Source organism: Hydra vulgaris, chromosome 13 (assembly GCF_038396675.1).
Source record: "Hydra vulgaris chromosome 13, alternate assembly HydraT2T_AEP".
Lineage (NCBI taxonomy): Eukaryota > Metazoa > Cnidaria > Hydrozoa > Anthoathecata > Hydridae > Hydra > Hydra vulgaris.
Window position 1 is genome coordinate 31,751,877 of NC_088932.1, and position 26,707 is coordinate 31,778,583.

Below are 26,707 nucleotides of genomic sequence, written 5' to 3' on the forward strand. Positions count from 1 at the left end.
AAATATAACTTTAATAAGAAAATATTTATAAACTTTTTTTTTTTAATCCAGTACTTTAATCTTAGTGATGCTTTAAGATTCATTCTGATTTGCATATGTATTAAATATTAATAAAAATAATAATTTACTAATACACTAGTGGCCATAGGAATGGACACCCCTGTAATTTTTACCATTTTTCTTAGAAAAGTTGACATATCCATGCATTTGGTGGATTTAATTATTTATTTTTATATTTAAACCACGTCATCTATTATTTGGCTTATAGGAAATCGCAAATTTTAATCGTTTATATCAATTTTAAACATAATTATGGATTATTATTGTTAAATGGTGTCAAAAATGAGTCATTGCTCTGCTAATGGGTTTCTCTAGTAAAAGGTAAATGTCTCATTATTTTTGTGCTTTTGTGAAAATTAGTCTATTTATTGTGATGACTAATTAATTACGTTAATTACGTTATTAATTAATTTTTTTATCCATAAATCTTTTAAGCTATAAATATAAGATCATTGTTTTGTAGTCATTTAGTTGAGTTTCAACAATTGCTGGTGAAAAGTTGACAGTGCTCTTGAAGATTTAGTGTTTTTTAAAATTTTACTTTTATTTACAATGGCGAAAGGATATTGGTCACCTACAAAGCGATGCAAAACTGTTACATTACATGGAGAAAGTTATTTGTACATGGAAATCGCCAAAAAGTTGGGAAATGGAGCAACAAAATCTGGAGTGAGGAAGGTGTGCGAAAGGTTTAAGGCAACCAATACCTTAAAAAATATGCCAAAAAATAAAAAAAAATTAAGAAGACAACTGCCAACGATGACAGGATGAAAATGAGGCTTGCACTTAAGAACTGAAGAGCAACTTCAGCTGAAATTAAAAATGATTTAGAGGCCGCTGGAGTTTTGTTTAGTTCAAGAACAATTCGCTGAAGGCTTTTTGAAAATGTTTTAAAAGCAAGAAGACCCAGAAAAAAACCATATTTAAACAAAAAACAACGAAAGAATCGTTTGATTTGGGCAAAAAAATACAAGGAGTGGACAAAGGAAGACTGGGCAAGAGTTATTTGGAGTGATGAAAGCAAGATTTCCATTTTTGGAAGTGATGGAATCAATTATGTGAGAAGAAGGCCTGGTGAAGATCTTTTACCTGAGTGCACATTGGTTACAATGAAGCATCCAATAAGTGTAATGGTGTGGGGATGCATGACCAGAGATGCTGTGGGTCGTATCCACATTATGGATGGTATTTTAAACGCCAAAAAATACCAAGAAAACAAATTAGAAGCCAAAATCGATTGATGATTTGTTTGAGGGCAAAACAGAAACCTGTGTGTTCCAGCAGGACAGTGCTACATGCCACACCACAAAAACTGTCAAAAAGTGGTTTAAAGCCAAAAAGATAAACGTTTTGAAGTGGCCTGGAAACAGTCTGGACCTGAATCCGATAGAAAACCTGTGGGGTCGACTGAAAAAACTTGGAAAGAAAAAACTGAAAACAAGCAACAATTAACAGAGGCCATAATCAAGTCCTGGTTTCACGTGATCAGCACTGAAGATTTGGACAATTTAGTGGACTCAATGCCTCATAGGATTGCTGCAGTAATAAAAAATAATTGATATCCAACAAAATACTAAGTTGTTTTTTTTATAAGCCATTTTTTTAATAACATGTTTTGTAAGCTGTAAAACATAAATTTACTATAATTTGCCACTTTGTCAATAAATTTTTATATTTTTATATTAAAATTTAATTTAAATTTTAATCAAAATTTTAGTTTTTTTTTAATCTAAACACATCAAAAAATAATAATCAATATAGAAAACCGCATAAATATGGTTATTTTCTTTAAAAAAACACACCAAAGTGAAGTATTCATATAATTTGAAGGGGTGTCCATTCCTATGGCCATTAGTGTAGCTGTATCGAAAATTCTTGCATATTCAACAACTTAATACAAATTATAGCAAACATTAAAATATTCACAGGAATTTTTGTTTACATCAGTAAGGAAGCGACAAGACCAATAGGTCGTCTTGGAACACATTAACAAACTAAATGTAAAAAATAATATTTATGCATTAAGTGCATTTTACTAAACTTTGCACAGAAAATGTTCAGATAATAAAAGCCTTTTAACTGTAGTGAAGACAATATACCAAGAGAAGAAAATTTATAAACTAATTTTATTAACTAACCTTAGATGGTAACCCTCATTTAGATTTCCAGGAAAGAAGTTGTGTTACTCAAATAAACTATGGTTTATTCAAGTTGTGTTACTCAAATAAACTACGGTTTATTCAAGTTGTGTTACTCAAATAAACTATGGTTTAGTATAATGGTAAGAATCATAGTTGTCGCCAATTGTTTTTAAAAATCAAAATGATCATGGCATGTAGATATTTTATTTTTTCTTGACTACTTTAGGTGCTAAATTAGAAGTTAGATATTTGGGTCTAAAATAAAAGTCAGGGTCAGCCTATTAGTATAGGACACACAACTATTTGAGATATCATTAGTCAACATAACCTATGGTTAATTACCTTTTTGACTTTACTGGAAAAGTGAGAGGGACGCTATAGTTGTCATTTCAAATTTAGCCTTAACTCATCAAGATGATGGTAACAATTAAGTTATTACTATTCCAACCCTTGGTAATCTCTATAAAGAATATTTTTTAATATAATCACTTATTAAAACCAGGCCGTAAGTTCAATACAAGACTTTTTAGTAATTACACAAATCCTATCGTAAGGTGCAGTTCTACCGGAGCTACAAGGTTGCAATATTTTAAAATCCTCTTCTAAAAGAAAAAACTAAAAATCTATTACATTCATATAACCTTTCATATATGCCTTGTTAAATCCAGTCTAAGCATATTTAGTGTACCAACAACCTAAGCTTTCCAGAGATCATTAAATTCCTAATCCCTCTGCTGTTGATAGCCCCTCATTGTACACTATATTAAACAATGCTTAAAAAACTCTTTAAACAACTTAAACAACTATTTTTAAATTAAACTTGTTAAAGACTCTCTGGTAATGCTGATCATTATAAAGATCTAAAAAAAAATTAAACTTGCATCTGTAGAACTTTCTTTTAAATTAAGAATATTTAGATATGCAGTTATTTAAACATATATATGCATAAATATGCATATAAAAAATTAAAATACTTATAAAAAAACAAAATACAAAACATGATATCTTGAACCTAGTGGCACAATATTTTAAAATGGTTATACTAAACCATAAGTATTTAAATGACTTTTTATCTGGCAATCTAAATGCAGAGAATGGCATCCACTTTAATCCAAACAATTTTCAGACAAGAAATAATAATTATAAAAAAAAAACTTAAGAGGGCTTCAATACATATATCAAATAAGGGTTCGATAGTTACTATATAGATATAAAGAAATTTTATTATGAGAAAAAATATTTTGTTTTTATTATTTGTTTTTTTCTTCGTGTTTTGAAAAATCTGTCTGTCTGGATTTAAGCATGTAAAATATATTATGATATATCCCCAAAAGTGTGTGTGTGTTTATTTATATATATATATATATATATATATATATATATATATATATATATATATATATATATATATATATATATATATATATATACATATATATATATATATATATATATATATATATATATATATATATATATATATATATATATATACTCTATCGCATATATATATATATATATCTATATCTCTATATATATCTATATATATATATCTATATCTATATATATATATATATATACATATATATATATATATATATATATATATATATATATATATATAAATATATAGATATATATAGCTAGAGTATACTTTTTTTACTTTAACGATTTTTTTTGGACCTAAAACAGCAATTTCATATATTTCAAGTGCATCTAATAGCCCTTCTATTATTTTATATATATATATATATATATATATATATATATATATATATATATATATATATATATATATATATATATATATATATATATATATATATATATATATATATGTATATATATATATATATATATATGAAGGGCTCAGTGGAAAAAGTACTTAAGTTACATTTTTTCAAAAATGAGTTAAGACCGGTATATTATTTGATTAACTCCCCTAAACCATCCCTGTAAATTTGGGCCATGGAAAAAGTACCGAAGTAGCTTAAATCGAATACTATACATCAGCTGTTTTGGTAAAATTTTGAAGAAAAAGTTCTTAAGTGCTGATCTTTAGGGAAAAAAGTTCTTAACTGTTACCAACCAATCACAAAATTACTGCCAGCCAATAAGAATGCACCAAAGAGTCACACCCTTCCTGTTACTTTCAACAACAATGGCTGACACCGTAGTTGAGAAAAGTGAAAACAAAACTGGGAAAAAAAGAAAATCTACACCAAATAAATGGTCAAAGACTGCAATAAAGCGTGCCAAAGCTTCAGGTATGTTGTTTATTGAGTAATCAAAATAATGAAATTAAAGATAGCTATGTATACTAACTTATGTTTTAAAAAAAAAATCACTTTACTTTAAATCATGCCATGAGGCATGATGCTATAATTTCGGCTTCCATGCTGTACAGACTGTACACAGTAGTGTTATCACTGCAGAATTTCGGCGATTTGAGGACTTTATTATTAATATTATGTAAAATCTAGATCTAGTCTGTTTTAAATTATACGTATATTAGCCTTAGTTATTTATTTCTATTGAATTAAACAGTTCTCAGTTCTATTTTTAAATAGTAGACCCTATCTTAATTTGATTTTTTTTTAATTTATAGTTTATAGATCTAGTTACTAGATTTAGTATTAGCCTATTTATACTATTAGTATTACGCCCTCTTCACCTCACTCATTTTATGTTGTAGCCTAATGTAAAATGTAAACTTTATATTTGCAGGCGATGCGCACAAAAACCACGTGGAAAAGGATGTTGATGAAAGGAACCAGCACTATGTGGACTGCAGGTGCAAATGCCTAGAGAAGTTTAACGATGGAGAAAAGAGTAATATTTTAAAAGAATTTAATGAGCTTGCTGAACATGAGAAACAAAACATTTATTTAAGGGGTTGCATTTCTGTAAAAGAAGAAAACACTATTAGGCGAAAACAGAGTCAGGCAGTCCCCAAAACATTCCGTAGCAGCTACAGCTACACAATAAAAGAAACTGGCTCTCCTATACCTGTGTGCAAAAATGCTTTTTGTGCTCTGCACGGTATTAAGAAATCATGCCTGAAAAAAAAAGTCCTTGACTTTGAAGAACCCCTACAAGACTTAAGAGGAAAGTATGGCCATCACAAAAAACTTAATGATGAGATTCGCCAAGCGATCCGTCAACATATTTCTTCATTTCCTGCAAGAGAAAGCCACTATTCTCGAGCAGACAATAGAAAAAGGATCTACCTAACCTCTGACCTTAACATTTCTGAGATGTTTAGGTTGTTTTTGGAACAACACCCAGACATGAAAACTATCGCCAAAGAATGGATCTACAGAGATATTTTCAACTATGAATTTAATATTAGTTTTGGGTTTCCACGCACAAATGTGTGTGACACATGTGAAAAATTTAATGCTGATATTAAATCTGCCACTGTCAACATAAATAATGATTTGGTGTTAAAACTGAGAACTGAACATGAAGTTCACAAAAGAAAAGGGGATGCCTTCTACGAGCAGATAAGAGAGGACAAGCATCTTGCTCTTTCTACTGATGATACTCAAGTCATAGCTATGGATTTTCAAAAGAACCTGCTTCTACCTATTACTGGGATTGGTCAGGAATACTACAAAAGACAGCTGGCTGTGCATAACCTTGGCATTCATGATGTTTGCTCTGGAAATGCTTCAATGTACATTTATGCTGAAAACTTTGCTCACAAAGGACCCAATGAGGTTCTTTCATGTCTGGAACACTATATAGATGAATTGCCAGAGTCGATAAGGAAACTGGTCATTTTCACAGATAATTGTTTTTCACAAAACAAGAACCGATACATTTTTGCTTTTTTGCAAAATTTATGTAATACTAAACTCAGTGAAGTTGTTATTAAGTACCCTATTCCTGGTCACAGCAGAATGCCATGTGACAGAGATTTTGGCAGGATTGAAAAAAAAAATTAAAAACAGATAAGTTTCATAAGCCTTCTGACCTGGTAAATCTTATTGCCAAATCAAGCATTAATAGTTCATGGAAAATGTCGAACATCCATTTACTGACAATTTGGAAATGGACAGTAGACCTGTTGTAAGGGTTAAAGATTTTAAATCTAGCCTGGATAAAGTAATTAAAGCGCCAGAGGGTATTGCCAGTCTCAGAGGGATTTTATTTGAAAGGCTGAAGAACCCTGTAGGCAGAAGCTCAATGACTGGCCCCCTCACTTCCACTTTAAATTTATTAAAAAGGGGAAAATCACTGAGCACTCTAAAATCGGCAATTAAAGATTGCCCTTTGGCATTCAACGGTTTTCTTTCAATAAAAAAAGCAAAATTTAATGACATTATGTCACATTTGTCGCATGTCTATCTTCCAGAGTGTAACTTTTTACACTTCCCTCAAACCTATAGAAATGTCTCCAGAAGAGGATGAGCAAGCTGATAATTTTGAATAGGGCATTAATTTAATTTAAATTTGTATAGATAATTATTATGGTAAATAGTGTTACCATCAAGATTGTAAATAATTATCACATCACATTTGTTTTACTATCTTTGTTGACCAATAGTGTAAATTCACTTTGTGTTTATACTTTTTTGTTTAAAATTTGAATGGAAATAAACATTTTGACATAATCATAAACAGAATCTTGTCAAAAAAGTGTGTTTATTGTTAAAGAATATTACTATTTGCCATTAGATGTTTACCTTAAAGGCAGTCTTTTAATAAAATGATTTTCCAGTAGGTATTATTCAAATAGCAACTATAACAAGTATCCGTAGATTGTTCCATCTTATGTAACCTACACTAATAGGCAGATGATCACTGATGAACTTAACACTGTTAAGTTCATCAGTGATCATCTGCCAATTATTTAAACATCATACTAACAGCTGCTTGAATTATAAATAAACAGGGTGTGAGAAGGGGACTATTATAGATTGACAAAAACATTTATTGGTGCAAAACATTGCTGGTAAATTTAAAAATTAAGTTAAAAATAAAAATTTAGGGCAAAAAGTACCTAAGTGCAAAACATCTTATTTATCACAAAATCATTATTTTTTTACAAAACAAGTATAAAACTTGGTTTAGATATGTAGCAGTGTGTGCTGGATATAAAAAAAAATGTTACAGTTGAGTAAAATGAATAAAAGATATTTCAGCTTCAATTTAAAAACTTTGACCTACTTTTTCTCAAAACTCTCAAAATACACTTAAGTACTTTTTCCACTGAGCCCTTCATATATATATGCAGGGTTCAATTTAACAGTCGGATATCTGACATTATCCGGCTAAAACCTCAGATTGTCCGATCAATTTACAAAGTAATCAGACATTTTGACAGGAATTGCGACAGGAATTATCCAAAATAAAGTTTGGACAGGAATTTTTTTTGTTTACAACTTGACCATGACTGTTTAAATGTTTTAATAATTTAAACGTAGAAATCCGCTGAAAAAAGAAACCTTAAGCTAAACTTAAACTAGGAAAAAAAATTGAAAAAACTAAAGAATAAGCAAAACAATTCCTTATGAAAAAGAAAATACAGGGTGGATGCTCGAAATCCGGACAATTTTAAATTTGCCGGCATTTTTTTGTTTTTAAATTCTATGTTGCGAAATTCAAACATTAATCAAAACAAACATTGTACTCTCGGGAAAAAAAATAAAAATTGCAAATTTACCACGTCATGTCAAAGGAATATGACTGTAGAGTTGCAGTGGTTGAGTCCCTCTGCGCCAGGCACTCTGTCCCAGAGATTATAAAATGGTTTGGCTTCCCAAAAAGCACAGTTTATGATACTGCAAAGAAGTTTAATGATGGTGCAGAGTCTGTAGAACGAAAAGAAAAGACTGCTCACAAACCAATCAGGAATAAGGCCTTCATCAGCAGAGTACAGAAGTCGATCAACAAAAACCCCAGCACCTCCATCAGGAAACTGAGCAAAGATATGAATGTGTCTCATTACACCATGAGAAGAGTGATCTGTGATGACCTTAGGTACAAGTCCTATGTCCTGAAAGTCAGGCAGATGCTGTCTGCTTCAATGAAGGAGAAGAGAGTGGCTAAGTGTTCGGTTCCTTTAGCATCAATAAAACATGAAGCTGCCGGTAAACTTCGTTTTTTCAGCGATGAGAAAATTTTTACTGTGGATGCCAAACAAAAGAAATGACAGATGGTTGGCTTAAGACCCAGGAGATATCCCAGTGATTGGTCAGACGAAATTTCCAGCCTCTGTCCATGTCTTTATGTCTGTTTCCAGCAAAGGCCATGTCATGCCACCACACTTCTTCCTGAAGGGCCAAAATGTCAACAAAGAAGTCTACTTGGACCTTCTGATTAAGGTGGTGAAACCTTGGATGGACAAGTGTTCCAATGGTAGGCCATATGTGTTTCAGCAAGTCTCAGCTCCTGCTCATACCTCCAATTTGGTACAGGGTTGGCTTGAAGAGAATCTCCCTATGATCTGGTCGAAGCACTTTTGGCCTTCAAACTCACCATATCTCAATCCATTGGACTATTATGTCTGGGGCATTTTGAAACGTGAGACCAATAAATCAAGTCACAACACTGTTGAATCTCTAAAGCGAGCAATTACTACTGCAGCTGCCAACATGTTGGCCGATGAGGTGGAGCACGCCTGCTCCAGGTTCAGGAAGCGTATCAAGCAAGTCATTGAAGCTAAAGGCAGCTGGATTGAGTGAAATAAAAGCTCTTATATGTGTTCATTACTGTTTGAAATTTCAGAAATTTAGCTTTGAAACTAATACTTTTATTGTATTTTTTTTTTGTGTAAAAAAACTCCGGATTTCGAGCATCCACCCTGTAAATTAGCTTTAAAATAAAACTAAAAAACTCAAAGTTTAAATTACTTTTTTTACGTTTTTAATTGCATTTGGTAAAAATTACTTTAAAACTTATCTTCTAAAACATTTAAAGTTACGCATAATGCTTTTACAAATTACTTTTAATGATTGTTTAATAAACGAACAAATTTTTTTTAAATTATGGAAAAGCGAAATTAAATTATTGAAAAGAAGATAATATTTTTAAATTGTATAAACATTTTTTTCAAAAAGCTGCAAAAAAAAAAATTGTTTAAAAAAAAGTAGTCTTTTTAAAATTATTTCATGATTTAATGTTTAAAAAAAAACTTATAAACAATTTTCTGTCAAAATAGAAACAAAAAAAAATTAAGCAATTAAATCATGGGAAAATTTAATTTAACTTATTCATAAATTAAAGTAACTTAAAAAAATAATCTTTTAAAATATTTTTAGAATGGCATGGAAAAATAGTTTCAAATGTTTAAATTTATTATAAAAAATACATACCCGCTAAAAAAATTTTAATATAACATAAAATGCATTTTTTGATAAATGACTATTATAATTAATTTTTTATTTTATTTAATGCTAATTTAAATCTTGCGTAATAAAAACTTTAAAAAAGATCAAAGATTAAAAGTTATTTGTAACGTAATGATTTTATTTATAAAATCATTACGTTACGAATAACTTTTAATCTTTTACGTAATGGTTTAAATTAATAAAACATTGTAAAAGTCTTTGTCAAATCGTAAAGAAAAAATAATAATAAGCGTTGTCAGTTACAGAGTGAAAATTTTAAAAGAAAAGTCTATCTAAAAAAACATACATAAGAAAACATTAAATTAAATTACTATTATTATTATTACTAAATAGCTATTTTATTAAAAAACAAAAATCTGCAATGAAATATTCTTAATAATAAGGAAAGATACTACAACTTCACTAGACTAACGTTAAATAAACTGAATAACATGACACAGATTTTGATTGCATAACTCGGTTCCATAAAACCGTAAAAATCATATTTTTGAAATTTGATCAGACAGTCTGACCCAAACAAGTTTAGGTCAGACATTTTGTTCAGGACTTTATTAAAAATTAAATTGAGCCCTGTATATTTATATATATATATATATATATATATATATATATATATATATATATATATATATATATATATATATATATATATATATATATATATATATATATATATATATATATGTATATATATATATATATATATATATATATATATATGTATATATATATATCACTTACAGCAGAATATTTTGGTCGCCTATTGATATTAGCCATGAGCAAAAGCAACCTCTTTTTTGAGGCAAATAAAAAAATGTCATATTTCAAGAATAATAGTTAAGCAGAAAATTGGGTGAAGCTATTTATAGTAGTAAATTATATAATCCTAGAAAAGCTAATAGTACAAATAGATAATAATATCTATGTTATAAGATGTCATAGTGATTATTATGACAAAGTGTTATTGACAATATATTAACAAAAGTTTAAACATTTGGAAAAGATATTAGGTTATCTTATAAATTAAATTTTGTACTTAAACATAACTTGGGTACTTACACTTAAGCGAAAATTTTTTTCAAAAAACATTTTTATAATGTAAAAAAAAATGTAGAAAATATATTTATATATATTTTTTAATTACCTGATAAGTTTTTCTTTTAATGCGCCTGAATCAATTTGTAGCAAAAATCCTGGAAATTGAAGAACTGAAAAAAAAAAAAAAATACAAAGTCATAAAAAAACATAAAAAGTAATATTTCTGCCACTCTCCTAACAAGTGATAAACTGAATTATGTTTTCCTGTTTATTGAAAAATGGCATCTGGGATTTCAATTTTCAAAAACTCTGGAGATTGCTCTGACCCCTCTAGCTTAGTCATAATTGTTCAAAGTCTTTCATTAAAGCCTGGGTTGTATTTTTTAACATTCAATTTAATTTTTAATATTTAGTAATAATAACAAATGTTTAAATTAAACTTATTTTAATATTTTTTTATAATACATTTGTACTGTGTTTTATAATACACTTGTACTGTGTATTATAATACACTTCTACTGAGTTTTATAATACACTTTTACTGTGTTTTTTTCACAATATAGCCAACTTAGTTTTTTAGATTCTTTTGTAGACAAGATGAATTCTTTCAACAAAAAGAAAGTACATTTTTTTAATTTCATTTAACTTTTTAAAACTTAAAAATCTATAAACTATTTTAAATATTATAGCAAACAAATAAAAGGAACTATATAATATAATTTTATTTAAATTAAAAACATATTTTTTATTTAATAAATACTTACAGTCATCATTTTCAGGCTGGGCATAGTTTCCGACTTCAGAGAAATTTATGTTTCCTAAATGAAGAATTCCAGCAACTATCTGTAAAATACTAGATTGATTTGCTTCGCTTATTCCCATAGTATACATGGCATTCTGAAAAATGTTTTACAATAGTATGTATAATATATTATTACTATCATTATAATAATGTATTTACATATATACATTTACAGTCTCTTGCAAAAGTTTAGAATCAGTTAAGTATGTTTTAGGTAAATCGATGATTTATTGAAAATGACATACACAAATGACATACACAAAGCTAAGATTTAATGTTATATACATACACATGTATGTATATTTTTTTCATCAACATTCGCAGGTGCAATGATTTGATATTATCAAGCACTACACATTTTTTGTCTTCTTTTAACAACACTATATAAAATTTATGTCTCATTATCTAAATTTAATGCTTCATATTATATCAAACAAAAGAACTTGATTTTGAGGAACAAAAGAATCTCAACTTGTTTCTCCGCGCAGCAGCCTTGTTCGTCAAGGTTTGTGTTTCAGAATTATAGAGTTGAGAGAAGGTTGTAACCACAACTAAAATAGCCTCCTTGACTGTAGTGGCCTTCATGGCCTTACCTGTATTTAGAAAAAGGTTTTGCAACAAAAAAGTGCAAAATTTAAAAAACAACTAACATTTAAACATACAAGTTGACATGTCTTCTTTGCATAGCTCCAAATATCATTGTAAGTTATTAAAAACTCACCAAGTCTAATCAGAAAGTTGAAAACATTTATTATAGAAAAATATCGGAGAAATAAAAAGAATCATTTTCAAACTTTAACAAATAATAATTTTTAAACTAAAACAGTGTTGAGCATAGTTGTAAATGACCAGGGTTGATATTTGACCAGGGCCGGATTTGATAGAATATAGTCAGGACCGGAGCTGCATAAACAATTATACATCCTAAAGTATATTTTTTTAATTCAAAATTCATGATATTTTGTATATATATGCATATATAAACATTATGATCAACATGATCATCATAATCATCATTACCATTATGATCATGATCATCATCATCATTATTATAATCATCATCATCATCGTTGTCATCAGGTTTTAGCTTTCCTCTTTTATGCTGTTTCTCTAATATAAACAATCTAGAGCATTTAATTTCTTTAACTAAACCTCATTCATAAAATATGAGGGACTCTCTTCAAGTTTTCTTACTTCTACCACTACCATTTTCTCCTGATCTTCTACCTCTTTACCTGCTGATACCTTAATCCCTTTAATCTTCTCTCACAAACGTTGTCCGATAAGACGCTTTTTCTAATCTGTCTAAGACTATGCCTTCTTTTCTTGTTGTGTTAGTCACACCACACATTCATCTGATCATCTTCTATTTTGGCAAAGACTACACCATATAAATACTTAAGTTAATATAAATATGAAAGGATATTGTTTACCAGCATTTAAATAAATAGCAAAAATATGTTTATACCCATAATATGTATGCATAAAGCGTATTTTGGAAGCTTTTCTTCCTTCTGGAATAAAAGCTTGGAAACTTCTATTCCTTCTCTTTAATATTAAGTCAAGCCTCATTCTACTCCACATTTTTCACCATCTTGAGCAGTTGCTTTATTAAACAGTAACTATTTTTTCTCATATTTTTTACAAAATTTTAAAAATGTAGTTAGACATGCTTTCTCTGCCAATCTTGAACCACTCTCCCATTGTTGTAAGATTACATTTCTTTCTTTTTTCTACAAATACTATCATGGCCAATGTTTAAACAAGCTATCATCACTATTACAATAAACCAAAACTCATTCTTTCTTGGCTTCTTATTTAACAAGTTGCATCCTTTTACTGTATCTGCCCCTTCATGCTATAAAAATTTTTATTAATTCAGTTTTTTGTCCTTGCATCAAAAAAGCCTTTTAACTCTTCCCCATCTTCGTGTTTTCATTTTTATTAAATCCTGCAACTTTTAAAGTCTTCAGTTAACCATTTTCTAGTATTTTAACCTGTCCTCTATTTTAAAGTAACTCATAACTTAATAGTGGTTACTTGCAATCTTGTTGAAAGTAAATTAGAGTTTAAAAATATATAAATATATGCCAGTAGGTAATAAATAGTAAATGTAAATACAAAACTATAATATATTTTGCTAACCCGGCCATGGCAAAATTATAATATCTTATAATTTTGCCATGGGCGGGTTAGCAAAAAGTCTCATTTCTAGCTGGGGCCGGGGCCCTGGCTACTTATTAGAGCATAGATGGCATAAATGTAATAATTTATACTTTTTTAATTTTATACATTTTTAAAATAAAGTATTGGATGGTGACCATCTTAGTTGTGCTGTTGCAAAAAATTTATTACCTACATGTCATCCAATGCCATCAAAAAAAAAGCAGCACACAAAGAGTTAAATAAAAAGAAAACTAAGGTATGGGGATGATGTAAGCTGTATGCTTGTCACCAGAGATAAAGTCAGCTCTATCATTTTGTTATGAAAAGCTTCTGTGTAACATTGGTTTTCATTATAAAGTAGTATGCTATAAAGTATTATGCCTATTTTCCAGATCGTAGTTCAGCTCATCAGCCTCTGTGGTAGAAAGCAAATCTAAAACAGTTTGTTTACTACCCCAAATAAAGCAAATTATTTGTCATTCTTATTTTTCCTAAATTATGTCCATATAATGAGTAAGTATTTAAAGCTGCATAATTACACAGTGGGTAGTACACCTTTTTCAGTGACAAAACTTAAGATTTCTGCTCCACTAAACAGTTGGCCATTTATAGATTATTTAAGTGAGCATTTTATTAGCAGTTTACTAATTATTAACTTGATTCGAACAACACTGAGCAGAGCAAACATCATGAAAGTGCTTTGAGTTCTTTTAAAATATTTAAGTTGTCAAAATATAAAGATTGTCAACTCTCAAAATATATTTTGCTTATGAAAAGACAAAATATAAAGACTGCCAACTGTCCTTTTCTTGTATGAACAACACCAATGTTTATTCCTAGAAAAACTTTTGATTTTAATATCTTTTTAAAGCGTGCTATTTCCATTTCAGTTTGGATTGGATGTGGGAATCATAAGCTTGCTCATTGTTTCAAAATTTGCTTGGAGCCTTTCCTGCAATAAGTGAAGCTGATGCAAAATTATTGACTATATGGAGGTTTATTCATTATAAGGCTCATTTTTCTTCAAGAAATTGCTAATATCTATGATGAAACACTAGTCTGTCAGCTGTTTCTCCATTAAATGTAGCATTACAGAATTACACTTCTAACTCATTTCATTATTTTTTTCAAGAAATAAAGAAATTTACAAATAATGAAATTTACAAATTTCAAGAAATAATGAAAGTTTATCAAGATAAATGATTACAATATTTCTTGGATAAAAATTATTCTTTTACATAAAAAAATAGAACTCCTTGTATTAACTTGATGTAGTAACTTTGTAACGTTGTCGTAATTTTGTGCTGAACTCCTGGTTATGTAAAACAATTTTTTTTTAAATAAATTTGTATTAGCTTTTAAGCTAATACAATATAGCTTATATATATATAGTATATATAGTATATATATATATATAGTATATATAGTATATATATATATATATATATATATATATATATAGTATATATAGTATATATATATAGTATATATATATAGTATATATATATATATATATATATATATATATATATATATATTATATATATATATATATATATATATATATATATATATATATATATATATATATATATATATATATATATATATCTTGCTTGAACCATTCTTGTTTTTTTATAGAAAAATTTAACTATTTAAAACAAATTGGTTCATATAACTTGCAAAGGAAATAAAATAAAAGATTTTTCTTCTTTTAAAAATTGCTTTTAAAGATTTTCCTAAAGTTTTGAGAGCTTAACTATTAAAATTAAAGATAAGATAAAAAAGTTTAGTAAGAAACACTATTAATCTAAAATTGCACCACATCAATTTAGAATTTACTACAATATCTCATAGTCTGTAAAAAAAAAAAAAAACTTTTGTCTTCTAAAAAATCTTTTTCTATTAATTTTTGGTTATGGTAAAGTACTTAAGTTACCGTATTTGTCGGTCAATTGCTGGTTTAAAAGCTAATTTCGAAAAAAAAAAAAAAAATTGCTCCATGCAAAAAAAAATTTGAAAAACTAAAAACTATAATTTTCAGTTTAAAGTAAATAAAATTTTTTTCATATTTTAGTTTTGTTCTGAAATGGTTACATTTTTTCTATTATGAATACATTTTTAATTTATTTTTAATTTATTTAATTATGAATTTTAATTATCAATTAGTAAAATCATTATCTTATCTTTTTATTTTTCAATCAATATCGGAAAACTAGTTTCAATTAGAAACTGAAAACTAGTTTCAATTAGAATCTGAAAACTAGTTTCAACCAGAATCTGGAAACTAGTTTCAATCAGAATCTGGAAACTAGTTTCAATCAGAATCTGGAAACTAGTTTCAATCAGAATCTGGAAACTAGTTTCAATTAGAATCTGAAAGGTAGTTTTAAAATGACAAATTTTAAAATGAAAACAAATTTAAAAGAGAATTTAAATAGTAAACATTTTTTTACTAATTGAAAGTTGCTTTATTAAATTAAAATCAAAAAAGCAATGTTTTATTTGAAATACATCTAAAATCTTTAATAAAATTTTTTATGAGTACTTTTACATTTATTTTTATTAATTTAATTTAACTATTGATTTTAAATTTGACAAATTCATTGTTTTACAAAATGTTTTAAACTCATTGTTTATGATAAACATGTTTTAGCCTATTATTTAAATCATTTTATAGTATTTTACTTTTATGAGTAATTTTTATAAAAAATATAAACATATAAATATAAATTTTAAATACATGTTGTTGTTTTTTTTAATTAACCTTCCCAAGACCATTACAGTCAAGGAGGCTAGTTTAGTTGCAGTTACAATTATATAACTCCGAAACACGAACCTTGATGAACAAGACAGCTGTGTAGAGAAAAAAAGTTGAGCGCGGTACAACCAGAGACTTGGTGGGGATCGAACTTGGGACTTCTTGCTTATGAGTGCACCAGTACCGCATATATTTAATATTTTTAAAATTTATTTTACAACTTTTTGGAAGGTTTGCAAATAATCAGGAAAACCACTTCTTAAATAAAATTGAGTATTGTCCATATAATGGACTAAATACAGGCTAGTTAATATAGAACTTAATATAGAACACTATCCTTCTCAGAGATAATAAAAGTTGTGATATTTTTATAAACTCTCATGTTATTTTCATAACTGCAACATTTAGGAGATGATTAATTTCAGGAGATAACATTTAGGAGATGATTAATTTCAGGAATTAACATTTAGGAGATAATTGCTACAATCTTATTTCTATATCCTTTTTTTTATTTAAAATTAAATCACGGTTGATAGAAAAAAGTAGAAATAAAAAAGTACACCTAACCCAATAATTTTTATTTCTAACTAGAAATAAAAATTATTAAAAAATATTTTGTGTTGCATGAAACATGGTTTAAATTGCATGCTTTAAATAGGATCAATTTGCATAGTTACTTAATGTTTCTATTTTTATTTATAAAAACTCTTTATAGAATTTCAACTCAACCATTCATTTAAAAATAACTCAAAAAAGTTTTGAAACAAATGAACAAAAGGTAAAGAACTTCAAATAGAAGATTCAATGATTAAAGAAGGAAAAAAGATAAAAAGAAAATTGTTTATAAAAAATTTATAGCAATTTTGCTTCTGTCCTGTTGGCTCAAGTGTTTTGTTGGTGTTTAATAAATGTTTTGTTGGCATTTGTATTAGCAGACCTTTTTCTTTATTGTTTGCATTTGTGTTAGAAGTTTGCATTGTTTTTAGTCAAAATATTCGACATTAAAATTGAACTAAAAAATAAAATTATTCCTTACTGGATATTGTTTACAAAATGTAAAAAAAAAAATACATTTGAAACATATTTTTTAACATAAAAATTATAACATTAAACTATATAAATAACAAAGCAAGTTTTCTAAAGTTTTACCCGTGTATCATTGTACTCTTTCGCATCGTTTACACCATCAACATCATAACATCCACTTTGGTTTAAATAATAATAATAATCTGCAGTAGTCAAGCCAAATTGTTCTTTATTTAGAAAAAAATTATACTGATTAATGAGTTTCTTTTAAGATAAAAAAATAGATACACAAAAAAAAAGATAAAAAAACAATTAAATTTAATGTTCTATACTTTACAACATGCATATACAAGTATCAAAGCATAAATATACTTTAATACTTTTGTAAATTTCATAACCAACCCATCAATGAATGTGTTAAGTTGATGTAGTAAGCAACTTATGTTTTTGTATGAATAAAAAATATTTTTGCTAAAAATATGTATCAAACAAACAAAAAGTTTGCGAACCCCTTGTAAAACAAAGAAACTGTTTTCATTCGTAACACAGAAAAGTCTGCATTAGCTACACACAAGAGACATTGCATGATACAAGTTGACTGGGACAGTTGCAGAACTTTAAAAATTGATACTAAAAATTTGACAGGAGAGTTCGTGAGGCAATTAAGATACAATATGACCTATGTACCACAAAATGGTATCAATCAAGACAAGGGACAATATGTGTCAACAAAATTAAGGACACTAATGCTTGCACACTGCACTTATGTATATATATATATATACATATATATATATATATATATATATATATATATATATATATATATATATATATATATATATATATATATATATATATATATATATATATATATAAATACTTATGTATATATATATATATATATATATATATATATATATATATATATATATATATATATATATATATATATATATAAACAAAATATTTATGTATATATATATATATATATAGATATATATATATATAGATATATTAAAAATAAATTAAAAATAAATTAGTACCTTTGTTTTTCAGATTTTATAAGTGAAACTTATTTATAACGATTATCAGGATAATTGTATATATCTTCGATATACTCATAAGTTTATATACATTATGTATATATTTTTTGTTTTTAAACTAAGCATTTGTTATCAATCGCATAACTTTCCTATATGTTTGAAAGAATGCTAAATATAAGAATGTTTTTTCTAGTTTTATCTAGGCCATTTATTGCAATGACATTTTTGTTTTTCTATTGAAAAGACATTTTACAAATTTTTAATTAATAATTAGAGATACTTGACAAATTCTTTAACTTTAAATTAAAAAATATTGATAATTCATGTTTAGTTCAAATTGACAAACTTTGATCATTAGCATATGGATATAAAGGTAATCTTGTTATACTTTACATTTAGATTTTAATAACTGAACTGTTTAAATGTCGGTAACTCCATACTAATTAGAACCTCCTTAAAAAAGATGAAAAAAACCTATATGGATAAATAAAACGAAATAGCTGACAATGGTATCAGCTATAAAAATTTGAATTTTGATATTATAAAGCCTCAAAATCAAATTGTTTAAATTACATCGAACAATTGTGTATATGTGAATACTGTAAAACTATCCTACTTAAAAAGGAATGTCTTTGTAGAGTTGAAATAAAGACAACAAATATCGCCACAGATATTATAAAATAAGAAATGCTTTTTAAATACAAACTAAGATAATATAATAAATTATTATAATGTATTAGTAAATATTTATATTATTAACTATCAATAAAATAATAATAAAAAACACCAATTTTTTGTACATTATTGAAATAAAAAGTAAAAACACTTTAAATATTTTTTTAAAGATGAAATGTAAAGTAAACACAAGTTGCTTTTTTAATGATCAAAAGTGCAACAATAAATCCACAAATAGTCATTTTAAATTTCGATTTTAACTCTAATAGTCAATATTTTATAACCATCAAATTAAAATTGTGAAGTTTTTTGTGCCATTTTATACAATCTACACTTTACAAAATTAGACAAAAAGTTTTTCTTGGTGTATGTTTATTATTTTGTTTTAATTGAAAAAAACAAAATAATTTTTTTTTAACATTCTCTTTTGTATGAACACAGCTTGTCTCTGCACTTGGGGATCCCTTTAAGAATACTTATAAAAAAAGTTCTTTATGCATTTTGGAGTCTAAACTCAGGAGCTCTCAAACACCCATGTTTATTCAGCTGGTTCTCAAGTCTAGATTCAGATCTTGTTTTCTTATTGCTAATTCATTACCAAGCAATGAAAAAGTTTCTGCAAAAAATTTTATTAAGAACAACTTTTTTAAACATTTATTATGAACAACTGTTCATAATATCTGCAAAAAATGTCATCTAAAATACACAAAAACACAGTCAAAAATTAGAAAAATGCAAAAACTTAAAAACTACCTTTATCTTCAGGTGATGCTCCACTGATAAGTTGATAAAATATATGAAAGTTGCGCTCATCTTGATTTTGACAAACAACTCTAGACTGTAAAGTTAAAAACATATACTAATTATATAACAGGAAATTACTAACAGCAATATTTTCAAGATGATATTTTTTAAAGAATTATTTTACAAAAAAATTTATATATTCTGAACCAACATTTTGATAGCACTTTCAGGTTTGTTTAGAATATAAAATGTTGAACACATTATATTATATGAAAAAACAATCTTTTTTTTTTTTTTTAATTTGAAATGTTGTCAATTATTGCAATACTTTTTAAAAGCAAAGTAAATTCTTTTGCTGTGACCTCTGCATCTCCTTAGTAAAAAAAAAAAAAAACTATTAAATATAGAAAACAAAACTTACAATATCTCATATCTAAAATTATATTTTTAATAACTCAAAAATAAAAAAAATAAAAAAATCAACAGCTTTGAATAAAGTTTAACCTTTTCTAATAAGAAATTTGATATTTTCCCTCCTTCTGGCTGACCACCTCTACTGAACTGAATCTCTACATACTTCCCCTAACATATATAATTATTTGGTTTATTAAACTTTTATATAAAGATTTTGTAATAAATATTCCATACAAATACCATTTTCTTAATAATAAAAAACTATTCATACCTGTTTATTTCAAATAAAAAATAACAAAAGTAAAAAACTTAAAAGGCATTTAATTTCGGGTTTGTAGAAAACAAAAAAACTTTTAACGCTAGCTGTTAAGCAATATTCTGTTATCAAATCATTTTTTTATGAAATGATTAAATTTATAAAGTGGTTACAAAGCAACCAAATAGTGGTTGTTGATTGATTTTTAAGGAAGCTAAGTTTTTAAAAATAAAATCAGGGTCGAAACTAAGTTGGGTCTTGATTTAAAGTTAATGAAGTTTTTATGAGGATAGGTAGGGTAAAAATATAATAAATTGGGGAGAACTTTAAAAACAAATAGCTTTTGTGCTATCTGATGGAAATTATAAAAAAATATATAAACTATTATAAAAAAATAAATATTCAACTATAATTCAATATTGCATAACTTCAATGCCAAATGAAGTGTTGTGGGAGAGAACATCGAAGCTATAACCTTTGTTTTTGATATGACATTTTTACGAGGAAGTGTATTTATTCTCCAAAATTTGATAAAACCAAAGATTTCAAAAGACTTTATAGTTTTCATAAATATTAAAGCTTTAAAACTTATCTAAAGGTTACAGCTTTGTTTAAACAAAGAAAATATTTTCCATATTTAAATCAAATATTGTCAAATATTTTTCTCAATACCTCTCACAAAGCAAAACTTACAAATCTACTAGAGTTGTTGTTGCGAACAGTTTTAGCATTTCCAAAAGCTTCCAACAGCGGATTTGACTCTAAGATAACTTCTTTAACTTTTTGAACACTTTCGCCACCACCAGAAACTTTGGCAATGTAATTCATGATATATTTAGCATTCACAGTTTTTCCGGCACCTGATTCACCACTATTGAAAATGAATATTTAATAAAATTAATACTTTAATTAATTCAAAGGGACAAATTAAGTATTCAATACTCAAAAAAACAACAACAAAGTATTTTTGCAAAAATTTAGTTGAGTAATAAAGGAGATATTTATACAAATGTTTTTGAGGGATATTACTTTTTATGGTTAAACAGAGGCAGGGCTTTGTTACAAATATATTAGGCTGCATACAAGTTTGTGTATGCAGCCTAATATATTTGTAATATACAAAATTAAATAAAGTAATTTATTTAAGTTTACCATCAAATCATTAGAATTAAGAGGTATTAACTTTATTTTTTTCTCCCTTTTATACAAATTTTTATTCACCTTTAACCCAGGGTTATTCAAAATCAACTAATCAAAATCAAGCCAAGTTTTACTTTAATATTAGTATTATAAAATACAGCAAGACTTTTAAATCTTGCAATACTGGTAAGCTATATAGTTGACCAGCTTCACAATATACACTATATACATACTCACTACAGCTAGTCACTACATGACTAGCTGTAGTGAGTATGTTTATCTAGTTATGCTTTAAATTTTTTTTTTTTTTTAAGTTTAAATTTAAATAACAAGATCGCATTCACAATATTACTCAGAAATATTTTGACGAAATTTATTAGACTCTTAACAACTTAAAAATTTTTTTATTTTAAAAATATATATATTTAAAGTATATATATTTAAAATATATATATTTAAAAAATATATATTTAAAAAATATATATTTAAAATATATATATTTAAAATACATATATTTAAAATATATATATTTAAAATATATATATTTAAAATATATATATTTAAAATATATATATTTAAAAAATATTTTGTGTTTGGATTTCTGTGAATGTTAGAGCTATTTTAATAGTCATTTGTCATTTTGATGACCACTCAGAAATTTTACAGCCAAATTACAATCAATATCTGATTGTAATTTGGCTGTATTTAATATCACATTTTTATCAATTCTAGCAGGTAACTTTGTGTTGCCTGCTAGTGATCACCAAAACAGAAAAAAAGCCGAAACTGAAATAAACCGAAATTTCGGGTACTCAAATTTGGTTCCAAAACTGACATTTCGACAAATATTTTACCGAAACCAATACCAAAATTTCGGCTAGTCAAAATTTATTTTATTAGAAATATTTATTTAAAAATACAATTTTAAATTTGTTGCTTTTTTACACTCATATTATGTTAGAATTAATTACACGTGTATCCCAAATTGATATTTAATACATAAGTTAGTGATATAAGTTATTAGTGAAATTTAATAACTGGCAGATTTTCTCTGCAGATTTTTTGAGGTATTTTGTGAAAATTTTTTAGAAGATTTACTTTTTAGAATTATCCAAAATATTTTGTAAAGATTCTAAAAAATGTTTTTCAATGAAAATTTTGCTTTTTACCGAATTTATAAAAAGTACCAAAACCGAAATTATCGGTATCAGTTCAAATTGAAATTTCTGCAGTAATCGATACTGAAACAAAATTTCAGCCGATCACGATTGTCTGCATACAATTTTGAGATTAATTCATTCAGGAAATCATTACTTTTTCTTTGAAAACCTTTTCTAAAATTTTGCAAGGTACTAACACGTTAGACCAATTGGTTTGTAATTTGCAGCCTCAACAATGTTACCACTTTTAAAAAATTGAGATATGTTAGCCTCTAGCTAGGCAGGTAGGACACATTCTTAGTCAAGCGACTTTTGATATATTATTTTTAGTGGCAATCCCCAGTCACCCCCAGTCCCCAGCCACCCAAACATCTATATATAAATTCAGTGTTAGACTTTATTTTGAGTCATTTGGTCATTTCATCATAAGGATATTTTTGAGATACTTGGATCTCAACATAAAACTAGTTTCTTAAATAGATTTAGATTTATTGCAAAGAAAATATTTCAAAAATACTTATTTTAGAAAATAATTTTAAAACAATTAAATATTAAGATAAAGAATAATAAAATTGTTTTAAATTTTCTGAAAAATAAACATATATAAATTATTTATTATTTTATGATATAAAAATTACAATTGATAAAATGATGGTGTTTACTGATCATACTTTTTCTAATTTATATTTGTTTATAAATTATTTTCTTGTTACTCTTTTGTTACCTTAATGATATATTCAGTTAAACTCCGAACGATGAAAAACAAAAAAAATATATAAAATAATTAAACTAATGCAAAAACTTCAATATTTATTTTAATCTAAGGAACTTGAAGATGTTTTTTATTTTAATACTTTTCATTATTTCGAATAAATAAGCGAACGTTTAAGTTAATCGCCGACATCAACTTCTGCGCAGAGTTTTTAGCAACTAATCAAATCTTTAGCTGTACTTATTGTTTTGCCACTCTGATGCAAATACCCTTTGCTGATTCCCCAAAATTTCACATTAATTAAACATTAATTTCTATTCACCAATCCTATTACACATTACTTACTATCAACCAATCCTATAAGACTTTACTTACTATCAACTAATCCTATTAGACTTACAATTATAGCTGTTTTATTTTAAATTAATTTTAAACTTATTTTTATTAATTCATTATAAATGTATTAAATTGCTTAGTTATAGATGGTTCTGTCCAATAGGTGATTCTGGTCTAAATATGGTTCTGTCCAATAGATGTTTCTGTCCAATAGGTGGTTCTGGTCTATAGATGGTTCCGTCCAATAGGTGGTTCTGTCTATTAGATGGTTCTGTCCAAAAGATGGTTCTTTTCAATAGATGGTTCTGTCTAAAAGGTGGTTCTGGTCTATAGGTGGTTCTGGTCTATGAATGATGGTTTGGTAAATAGAATTAAAGCATCGGAGACTTGCATAATAAAATAATAAATCCTTTATTTCTTAGAAATGATTGGTCATATATTATTACTTTTTAATATATTATTTACCATAAAAAATAATGGAAAAAAGTATGTTTAGTAAAAAATATTTTAGTTTTTACAGAGATAAATAAAAATAACAAAAAACTCAATTTTTATTTTACTCCATTATTTTAGTATAACCTAAAGTTACTTTTACATTGAGAATATATATACATAAAATGACTGGAAAATTTTTATTTTAGACATCAAATTTATAGATTCTATAATTATATATTAACATATTATAAATTATATAAATTATATATTTATATATTATAAATTCAATAAATATATACTTATATATTACAAATTCTATATTTATATAATTACCTTATAATTACACACTGTTTTTCTTGCTCAATGATCATATTCCTGTACATGTTGTCAGTCAATGCATAAATATGAGGTGGATTTTCATAAGAAGCCTAAATATATTATTATACAGTAAATTACACTCAAAATAAGTTATCAATAAAATTCTCAATTTTCATGAACTTTTTTTTTTTTTTTATTTCATAAACTTGCAGGCATGAACATTTATTGCTTTAAAATTTATTGCAACTAATATACTATAATATACTTACTGCGCCCTGATACATTTCAACTTCTTTTTCTGAAAAATATGGAAGCTGCTTAAAAGGATTAACTGAAACAAGAACTGGGCCAATATAAGTCTGTATGCATGTGTTAAAGAAAATTGAAACATTAAACTATTATTAAATATTATCACCACTAATTATAAAACATAACTAAATATAATTAAAAAAAAAATATATTAAAAACTTCAAAATTTAATCTCTAAAATTTAAAAAAAGAATTTAAAAAAAAACTTAATTTGAAATGTTCTTTTAAATGATTCTAAAAATTTTAAATCATAGATGAGAATTTAAATAACTACATTTGTTGCTCCAAACTAAACCTTTCATACAAAAATTATTTTAACTAAGAAGAATAATAAAGTTTTAGCCTGACCTTTAATACAGAAAAAAATCAAATTTTTTTTTTTTAAAGTTGTTAAAAGTATTTGCATCATTGTTTAGTTTAAGAAAGAGTTCCTTAAAATATTTTTATTTTAATGATCAAGTTCTTAGCCATGGTAAAGGCAATGCACCTAAAAGAAAAAAAACACTCCCATATAAACCGATTTGGTTGTTAGTAAGAGCAGGAGGAAATTAAAAACATGGATGGTAATTTTTCAAGTTATATAATATATCAAATATTGATTCCTGATCTACAAGACAGGTTAATGCCAGAAAAGGCACCCAGTTTTCAAAATTTTTTCAAAATATTATATTTAAATAAGAATACAGCATTATAAAAACCCATTCAAACCATACAAGGAACCATGGACATTCTTAAAAATAATTCAAAATTTAAATAAAGAATAAGCCTTTTTTTTTAATAAATCTTTTCTTGAGTATTTTTTTTTTTTACTATGGTTTTTACTAATGATTACATTTGATCTAAAATATATTATATATAAAAAATTTAGGACAATTTTAAGATCCCCCATAAAACATTAGCAAAATAATAGATAATCCCCCATAAAAAATTAGCAAATAACAGATTGTGTAAGAGATTGCACAACACTTAATATTTACTAATTACTATTGTGCAAAACTAATTACAATTGTCATTTCTCAGTGAGGTTCACACAACTTCTTTATTATTGACTAACAAATAATTATCTAAAATTACAAGCACTTTTACTTATCTCACAAAAAATTTAAAGTTAATAACTTGAAGTTTACATAACATAAAACTTTAGACCAGAAGAGCTAAAATTAATTATAAACCGTCGGGATATTAAATCTATTATTGATTTTCTAAAAGCGGATTTGTATGCATATGAACAAACACTAACTAATACATTTGATAAACCAGACAGATTTGATACATTTGATAAACCAGACATAAATAACAGCAGCCTAATATTTTCTTCTTTTTTTTTTTGTTGCATTTGATTTGATTTTTTTGTTGTTGTAATATTGATCAGACATAAAATGTTATAATAAAACAGTTTCAAAGTAAATCATAATAAAATACTGTTAAAAAAGCAAATATTTTCTAGTTATAATAAATTTCTTAGTAAAAGATCGCTAGCTTTTAGGCACATTTTTTTAACCAAATGATAAGGAAGTTGATTGTGTTGTTAATATAAATATTATACAATATAATAATTATACTTTAATAACAATATAATCATAAATATACAAATATATAGTATTTAAGAAAATGAGAAAAGATACATATATAAGATCATCCATATATCGTTTTTTTATATTATCAACAATGGTCAGCTCCTGAATCTTGGTCAAGAGGACCATATCCTCAACACCACTTGTTTTAACATCAGTCTTACTTTGCCAATGATATGCTGGCTAAAAACATATTATACACAAAAGATATTTTAATACTTAATTTCATAACAATT

The 26,707-nt window shown here is 26.3% G+C and overlaps 1 protein-coding gene across 1 annotated transcript in view; it reads right to left on the reverse strand.

Annotated features, from left to right (window-relative positions):
- Positions 1 to 26,707, reverse strand: part of LOC100211911 (unconventional myosin-Ie) — a 105,684-nt gene that overhangs the window by 67,719 nt on the left and 11,258 nt on the right. Inside the window, exons 2-10 of the mRNA XM_065816593.1 lie at positions 26,523 to 26,654; positions 24,858 to 24,947; positions 24,604 to 24,698; positions 21,181 to 21,358; positions 20,322 to 20,399; positions 19,827 to 19,911; positions 17,476 to 17,579; positions 11,362 to 11,494; positions 10,704 to 10,767 (exon numbers count right to left, since the gene is read on the reverse strand). Of these exons, the coding sequence (XP_065672665.1) occupies positions 10,704 to 10,767; positions 11,362 to 11,494; positions 17,476 to 17,579; positions 19,827 to 19,911; positions 20,322 to 20,399; positions 21,181 to 21,358; positions 24,604 to 24,698; positions 24,858 to 24,947; positions 26,523 to 26,654 (959 nt within the window). The remainder of the gene's footprint in view (positions 1 to 10,703; positions 10,768 to 11,361; positions 11,495 to 17,475; positions 17,580 to 19,826; positions 19,912 to 20,321; positions 20,400 to 21,180; positions 21,359 to 24,603; positions 24,699 to 24,857; positions 24,948 to 26,522; positions 26,655 to 26,707) is intronic.